The sequence below is a fragment of the Myotis davidii genome, unplaced genomic scaffold (genome assembly GCF_000327345.1).
Source record: "Myotis davidii unplaced genomic scaffold, ASM32734v1 scaffold359, whole genome shotgun sequence".
NCBI classification, from domain to species: domain Eukaryota; kingdom Metazoa; phylum Chordata; class Mammalia; order Chiroptera; family Vespertilionidae; genus Myotis; species Myotis davidii.
Genome location: NW_006290460.1, coordinates 803660 through 812824, shown reverse-complemented (window position 1 = coordinate 812824; position 9165 = coordinate 803660). Strand labels below are relative to the sequence as shown.

At 41.6% G+C, this 9165-nt stretch overlaps 1 protein-coding gene across 1 annotated transcript in view; it reads left to right on the top strand.

The window, feature by feature from the left end:
• CFTR (cystic fibrosis transmembrane conductance regulator) overlaps nucleotides 1-9165 on the top strand; it is a 172911-nt gene that overhangs the window by 106851 nt on the left and 56895 nt on the right. The window contains 2 exon segments of the mRNA XM_015563769.1: nucleotides 2931-3081; nucleotides 4453-4680. Coding sequence (XP_015419255.1) covers nucleotides 2931-3081; nucleotides 4453-4680 — 379 coding nt within the window.

The following is a 9165-nucleotide window of genomic DNA, read 5'->3' as shown; positions in this document are numbered from 1 at the left end:
GGCGGGGGGGGTGTTGGGGTGCCACCCCCTGTCACACACAAAGCTGCAGGGCGATCAGGGGGTTTGGGTGCTGCCCCCTGTCACGCTGATCCCAGTGCCGGGAGGCCTTGCAGCTCCGCTGATCCCGGTGCTGGGAGGCCTCTTACCCTTTTACTATATAGAATAGAGGCCTGGTGAATGGGTGGGGGCTGGCTGGTTTGCCCTGAAGGGTGCCGTGTACCAGGGTGGGGGTCCCCCTGGGGTCTGGCCAGCCTGGATGAGGAGATGATGGCTGTTTGCAGTTGTTCACACACCCTTCAGGGTGGGAGTCCCCACTGGGGTGCCTGGCCAGTCTGGGTGAGAGGCTGAGGGCTGTTTTCGGGCTGGGACTGAAGCTCCCAACTGCTCCTTTTTTTTTCTTTTTTCTTTTTTTATTCTGGGCCACCTTTAGCTCTGAGGCTCCAGCTCTTAGGCCTCCGCTCCTGAAAGCAGGTATCTGGTTTGTTTCAGTTCTATAATCAAAACTCTGTATCAACTCCAGCTCTGAGATCCCAGCCAGCTGAAAGCTGGTTTCTGGGGTTTTGTTTAGCTTCTATATGTTACAATGTTTCTTAAAGTGCAGGCTCAGAGGCCTGCAGCAGCAGGCGGAGAATGTTGCAGTCCTCTCTCACTGAAGCAAGCAAGCCTCATGTTCAGTTTAAGCTGCCTGGCTGCCGGCCGCCATCTTGGCTGGCAGTTAATTTGCATATCTCCCTGATTAGCCAATGGTTAGGGTAGCAGTCGTACGCCAATTACCATGTTTCTCTTTTATTAGATAGGATTGCACACTGATTCCTGCTTCTTTGATCTCTACTGTGTCTTTCACATTTTTTCCCCTATTCATTCTATTAATTCCATTAAATCCTTACTAAAAATTCTCAAGGACCATCATTTATGAATTCCAAATCTGGTGTTCATGCATGGTTTTAAATTAATAGGTATTCATTTATTTACCTATTAATTAATTAATTACTGATTTCAAAGTGACCCTTTATCCTTATCAGCTTCAGTTTCAGGCAATGCTGTGTAACTGTCAGTGTCAGGATGCTTACGAGATGCTTTGGGTGGTTAAAAATGTGCTGCCCGCTTCCTAAGAGCATGAATGAATGGTGCCTTGCAGGTTTTATAATCTGTTGAATTTTTCTTCTGACAAAGTGTAGGATTTGGGTAAGAATGAATGGGATTTAGAAGTCTGTGCTCAAATTCTTCTCCATTCTTCTCTAACCCAGTGTGATATCTTGGTTAGTTGACTACCCAGATATGTGGGGAATATGTCAGAAGTCAAATGGACACAGTACATTTATAGTTGTCAACAGCAATCAAAAGATCCTGATTCTGATGGCGTAGCTGAATGTTTCCATGCTACCAATATCGCAGCATTTGTCCTTCAGACACACTGCTATTTAATGCTTGCCCATTTAAATTGTCATATTCCCTCGTTAATCATGCTTAGATCAGAATTTTTCTCTTTTCTCCCCCAAAGATCCTATTTCTGAGGAAAATAATCCTTTATTATAAAACTATGGTTTCCCATTGATAAAGTCTTGTGATGTAGTAATAGGGCATCAGGGGCTTTCTCACTGTACTGGTGGCACTTGTTGGGGGCAGAATGGAACAGGGAAGACTTTCCTGAGATTACTGGGTCAGCATATGTTCTTAGTTCAGTGTCTGGCAGCAAAGATTTTGCTGGATATTTGTTGAATGAGTGGAGGGCTGGTATTGCGGAATTTGATGCCTCGAGATGTGCAGGCATTTTCCCTAGAAAAGTGTCATGGAGATATGATTATAAGTTTTAGATGAAAATAACCTACTCAAAGAAGATTTATGCAGATTTTAGCTACACCCACACCCTGCTCACATCTACCAGAATGTTCTGTATTCCTCTTTATTATCTGGGTAATGCACGTGTCAGCCATGGAAATTGGTGGAGAACTGGCTCATTGATTATCATATGGATATTATCATAAGTTTATTTTTAACCCTTATTATGACAGTTTATACTTTATTCAAAAGGGTTATTGTGTAATAAATGTTAGCAGACTTGTGTTGTTGTTGTTTTAAAATGTGTTGATTTGTCATGTGGAAATATAGAATTTGAACCTTTAATTGATCCTGAAGAACACCAATGTGGTTAGATTATTTCTGATACTGCCAACAGGGCTCCAGATTTTTGGTGAATAATGTGAAGCTGTAACTTTAGTGGAATGACTTTACTGAAACACAAAATTATTTTGACAATATATGAGATAGAAAAAGTTATCCAATTTCAAATTAAATTAGCCATACCCCCAAAATTTTTTTTTGGGGGGGTGCCTCTAGGTCATCTCTGATTGTTTGAAGGAACAGAAACAGGATTTTGGATAAAGGGAGTAACATTTAGTTATTAAGTATAATATTTTTCAATCTTAAACATAAGAAAACTAGGTTCAGAAAAGTTAAGTGGCTTGCCTAAATGCCAAGCATACATTTCAACTAGATCTTTCTAACTCAGGCTGCAAGATGAATGCCCATTTTTCATAACTTGTCTAAGCGAAATAAATATTAAAATTTCACATTCATATGGAAATTATCTTTTTAATTAAAGTTTATTTTAAAAGAGGGTCAGTCTAGAAAAAAAAGTCACCCTTCCCAATGTATTGTATACAGGAAGTTAGCACATTAAGAGATCCAAGATCACTTTTTCTAAAGTTCAAAATGTTATTATGAGGAACCTAAACAATTTTTAAATATTCAAAGAAAACTTATGAGAAAGTACTTTGAGATGACAGCCGTCCTAGTAGGAAAATGCGTCTTTTATTGAGAATGGAACAGAGTGTGAAGAGCTATTTAGAGATATACCTCTGACATACATACCTTGTCTACTTTGCAACATGAAAATATTTACACACCAACGTGTTTTCTTTGATCTACAGCTGGTATTAATTGTGATTGGAGCTGTAGCAGTGGTCTCAGTTTTAAGGCCCTACATCCTCTTAGCAACAGTGCCAGTTATCGCTGCTTTTATTGCATTGCGATACTACTTTCTCCACACCTCCCAGCAGCTCAAGCAACTGGAATCTGAAGGTATGACACCAAGTGTGCAACGCTTACCTCAGAAAATACGCACAAGATGATTCTCTATAATTAATCTATGTTTCCAAAAGTTTTTTTCCTGCTTGTAACCTTTTGCATTATATAACAATGACTTTTAAAAATCATATGGCTAGAGTTCTGGCTGGGTGGCTCAGTTGGTTGGAGTGTTGTCCTGTACACCAAAAACTTGTGAGTTCGATTTCCAGTCAGGGCACATACCTAGGTTGCAGGTTTGATCCCCAGTCAGGGCATGTACAGGAGGCAGCAGATCAATGTTTCCCTCTCACATCGATGATGTTGTTCTCTCTCTCTCTCTCTCTCTCTCTCTCTCTCTCTCTCTCTCAAATGAAAAAAACAAAACAAAACATATCCGTGGGTGAGGATTAAAAGTATATGAACATAAAAGGAAACAGTAAATTACAAAGTACACATAGATTGATTTTGTTGATTAAGAGTGTATGAATTCATTTTGGTTTTTTAAATACTTTTAAAAAATATTTTTATTGATTTCAGAGAGGAAGGAAGAGGGAGAGAGAGAGAGCTAGAAATATCAATGATGAGAGGGAATCATTAATCAGCTGCCTCCTGCATGACCCTTACTAGGGATGAAGCCAGAAACCCGGGCATGTGCCCTGACCAGGAATTGAACCATGATCTCCTGGTTCAAAGGTCAATGCTCAACCACTTAGCCACACCAGCCAGGCTCATGTATAGTCTTACTAGAGTTATATAGGATATTCATTCATAATTTACTTATATAAATTACATTTAAAAATGATAGTCCTACTATTACTAAAAGTTTGTCTGAGTTCCCAAACAATATTGCACAAAATTCTTCCTTCTGGCTTCCTTTCAGGCACCCTTCCTTCCTCTCTTCAGGCCTGCCTTTTTGTGCTTGAGCTGTTTGGGAAGCACATTTTCGGTAACAGCCTTGGTGCAGGTGCATTTTCAGGGGCTAAATTTCAAGTGCATTTCTGCATTGAAGGTTATTTGTTAAATTAAATCTTTTAAACATTCTTAATCAAGGCTTTGAGTAAATTGTTTTAAAAGAAAACCATTTTCACTCAATAGTGATTAATGGAGGATTAGCCAGAAAAACTGACCAGAAGTAGCCAAGGAACATGGATAAATAATAGCAGTGATTTTATATTATGTTCCCATCCATGGTAGCCAACTATAAAAGAAGGGCAACATTAAAAATTTATAAATTTCATCTATTCCAAGTATGACACCAGTATGAAGACCATTCTAACTAATGACGTTTGCTGTCCTCTAAGCTAATCCTTGTCAGGTACGTGGTCGTAAGCATTTGCATTGTGCATTTACATGATTTGCATTGTTTTCTATGGGAATATTTCACAGGCAGGAGCCCAATTTTCACTCATCTGGTCACGAGCCTTAAAGGACTATGGACACTTCGTGCCTTTGGACGTCAGCCTTACTTTGAAACACTGTTCCACAAAGCTCTGAATTTACATACTGCCAACTGGTTCATGTACCTGTCAACGCTGCGCTGGTTCCAGATGAGAATAGAAATAATTTTTGTCTTCTTCTTCATTGCTGTTACCTTCATTTCCATTTTAACAACAGGTACTATGAAGTTGTTTAGTAGTTAGCTAAACATTTAATTTAAAATTTTGTCAACCAAAAAATGCTACGTTTTTTAGCTTAAAAATTTTAGATATCTTTAAACCAATCTGGGGGGCATTTGTTAAACAAAACATTTATTAGCTGTTGAACAAATTACTTTCTTGAATTTCTATTCTTTTATTGTTGAACAATGATGTCTTTGAATTAGAACTGTCTATAGTATTATCCCAACTTTGTGGTCTAATAAACCGAGACAAAGAGCATGTCAGATAACAAATCTGTGATTGTAAAAAACAACAACACATCTCTGGACTCTCATATTGGTAAAGGATCCTATATAATAAAAACGCAGTATGCAAATTGTCCCCTGGACCAGGAGTTCATCCGGGAGTTTGACCAGGGGCAGGGCTGGCCGGGGGAGGCACTGACCAGCAGCAGCGGCAGGTGGCCGGGGGAAAGGACGGGGGTACCTGGCCGGCAGCTGGGTCTCCTATCAGTGCACAAATTTTGTCTACTGGGCCTCTAGTTAAAAATAATAGAGCTCTCCAATAAAGAGCTCTCTGAATACGAGAATAGAATCAGCAGTATTTACACACACCCGTACAAAAACCTCATCCCTGGTAAGTTTTGTTCTTTTAACCACCAGTTGGTAAAATTTATCCTAATGAGAATTTTGCATGACAAAAACTGCCACAGATGTGAAATGTTAGGTAAAAGTGCCATATTTTTCCAATACAAATGTGCTGAATTTTAAGATCTTGAGTACATACAAAATATTTCATCATAAGAAAAGTAAAAATCTATTTAGATAAGTGAGTTCTTCTAATTTTAAGAAGTTGAATACAGAGCTATATAAAATATTGAACTATGTGTGTGACAGTGGACAAAGGCTCAGAGCAAAGGTCAAACGTCAAAGGATTGTTTGGTTGTAAGAGCAGAATCCTGCTCAGATACAAATGAAGTCACTTGTTGGAGAGTTACAAGTGCCCCGTGGAGCCCTAAAGCAGGAGGAACATAATAATAGTATCTATCCAATAGATTTGTTGTATTCAATGTGATCATTTGTGCATAACACTTAGTACAGTGCCTGGCCCGTAATAAATACCCATAAATCTGGAAGTATACTCAGCTGCTGAGACAGTTTGCAGCCAGGAAGGGCAGAGTTCCCCTGGAAAGGTAAAAACCAGGGACCTGGGCAGGAAAGTTTGCCAGACAACTGAGCCCAGAGGGTCAGAGGGAGACCACGCAGCACACAGCCATGTCTCTTGGGACAGGCACAGCCCCTGACTGTGGAAAGGAGATCCGCAGGACTGTTGGTGCTGGGGGATTTGAGAGCTGGGTTCCGTAATTACGGAGGACTGAGCCTAAAAGGGGCAGCCTGAAGCGCTGACCAGACCACGCAGTGGCGGTAAGAGAAGAGCTTACAGAGACTCAGCCTTCCCCGTTTCTGCGGCCAGCGTTTGTTTGTTTTCACTGAACTCTGTTCATAGGACATTTTGGACACAGACACTCACCTGTGCTGAAGAACAGGAGAAGGTGCGGACGAATGGAATCTGGAGAGAGGCTGGGGAGAGAAGGGGGGCCAGGAGAAGTGGCATCAAATTGAGTGCTGAGTCACTCCCGAACCCAGGACCTGGGCAGCCATTTTCTCCTAAAGTTATAACCCCACTCCTCCCTCCAGCCCCAAGGCAAGGAATACAGCCACACCCAGATTCCACCCTGAATGAGATGAAGGATTAAAAAAATCTGATTAGTCCCTGGGAGTGAACAGGGTCTGGCCTATACAGGGGCTTTCAGTCCCAGTAACAACAATAACTACAACAAAAACAACAACAACAAAATCACAGACATTCCAGAAAACTGGGATCTTAAGCAAGCCAAAGGAGTGACATTTCAATTTTTCATTTTTATTTTTTTATTATTATTTTGTTAGATTTTTCTTTTTTTGCTTTTTTCTTTGTTCTCCTTTTTTTTTTGTTGTTCCTTTCTTTCCTACTTCTTTTCACATTATTTTTTCAACCACGTGAGCAGCAGACACGTGAGCGGTGCGTTCTTGTCCAGGGAGCAGCAGCCCCATGAGCAGTCTGCCTCAAGCCTAAGAGCAGCAGCCTCATGTGCCCTGCCCCTGTCCAAGGAGCAGCAGCTGTGTAAGCGGCCCGCTTCCTCATCCGAGGAGCAACAGCCACACAAGCAGTCTTCCTACGTCTGAGGAGCGGCAGCCCTGCGCAGCTTGCCCCCATCCGAGGAGCAGCAGCTGCACACACCCTGCACTAGTCCGAGGAGCAGCACCTGCACAAGCATCTTGCCCTTGTCCAAGCAGCAGCAGCCGCACGAGCAGCCTACCCAATCCAAGGAGCAGCAGTTCTGCGAGTGGCCAGGCCCCATTTGAGAGCAGCAGCAGCCCACCCTGGTCTGAGGAGCAGCAGCCACATGAGCAGACCACGCATGTCTGAGGAGCGGCAGACTTGCAATCAACCTATCCAAGTCCTAGGAGCAGTAGCCCCACAAGCAGCCCACCACATCAGAGGAACAACAGTAGTGTGCAGCCACCCCCTATCCAAGGATCAGCAGCCACATGAGCAGTTCGCCCCAGTTTAAGGAGTAACAGCTACATGGGTAGCCCGCCCCCATCCAAGGAACAGCAGCCTCGTGATCATCACACCCTCTGTCTGAGGAACAGCAGCTGTGTGGGAAGCCTCCCCGCACCAGCCAGAGGAGCCACCACAGCTGTGAACATCACCCACCAGAGGAGCTGCTGCCAGCTGAGGAGCAGCTGCTACCACAACCGCCCTAGTAGCAACCACAGCCCAAGAAGCCACTACCACCCAAGGAGCAGCCCCTGAATGACTCAACATCTAGAAATGTCCGTAAGATCAAACATGGGTAGACAAAGAAACCCCCACAGGAAAGAAAAGGAGGACTCGCCAGAAAAGCAGCTAAGTGAAACAGAGGCATTCAGCATGACAGAAAAAGTACTCAGATTAAGGGTCCTAGAATGCATAAACCGGATGGAGGAAAGAATCAACAACTTATCCAAGAAACAAGAAGAAATGAATGAAAAAATCAACAACTTATGTAAGAATCAAAAAGAAATGGATGAAAAAATCAATAACTTAGGTAAGAACCAAGAAGAAATGAAGAGTGATATAGCTGCAATAAAAAACACCATTGAAAGTTTCAACAGTAGACTAGGAGAAGCGAAGGACTGAATTAGCGAATTAGAAGACAGGGAAGCAAAACACACCCAAACTGAACTGCAATTGGAGAAAAAAATTAAAAGACAGGAGGAGAGCCTAAGGGAGCTATGGGACAACATGAAATGAAACAACATACGAATAATAGGGGTGCCAGGACAACAGAAAGATGAACAAGGATTAGAAAACCTATTCGAAGAAATAATATCAGAAAACTTCCCTGAGGTGGGGAAGCAAAAAGTCACACAAGCCCAGAGAGTCCCAAACAAGGTGAACCCAAAAAGACCAACACCAAGACACATCATCATTACCATGGCAAATGTTCAGGACAAAGAGAGAATCTTAAAGGCTGAAAGAGAGATGGGAAGTTACATACAAGGGATCTCCCATTAGATTATCAAATGATTTCTCAACAGAAACACATCAGGTCAGAAAGAATAGACGGAAATTTACAAAGTGATGCAAAGCAAAGAAATGAATCCAAGAATACTCTATCCAGGAAGGCTATCATTCAAAATTGAAGGGGAAAGAGGAAGCCTCACAGACAAAAAAAGGCTAAGGGAGTAGTTGATCACCACCAAGCCAGCAATGCAAGAAATGCTAAAGGGACTGGTATGAAAAGAAGAAATAAAAAGTTAAGAAAGAAAACAGCCACACAAAAAAAGAAATGGCTACAAATAAGTACCTTTCAATAATAACTTTAAACGTAAATGGACTAAATGCTCTAATCAAAAGACATCGAGTGGCTGAATGGATAAAAAACCATGACCCATATATTTTCTGTCTACAAGAGACCCACCTCAGAATAAGGGACTCACACAGACTGAAAGTGAAGGGATGGAAAAATAGCTTTCAGGCAAATGGAAATGAAAAAAAGCTGGGTAGCAATACTTATAATGGACAAAATAGACCTCAAAGTGAAGGCCATAACAAGAGATAAGGAAGACCACTTCATAATACTAAAGGGATCAATACAACAAGAGAATATAACCCTGGTAAACATATGCACCCAATTCAGGAGCACCCAAATACATAAAAAAAACTGGAAGATATCAAGGGAGACATCGACAACAATACAATCATAGTAGGGGACTTTAATACACCACTGACATCACTAGATAAATCCTCTAGACAAGAAAACGATAAAGAAACAGCAATCCTAAATGACTCACTAGATCAGATGGACTTAATTGACATCTTCAGAACATATCACCCCAAAGCCACGGAATATATGTTATTCTCAATTGCACATGGGACATTTTCAAAAATAGAATAAATATTGGGAGACAGG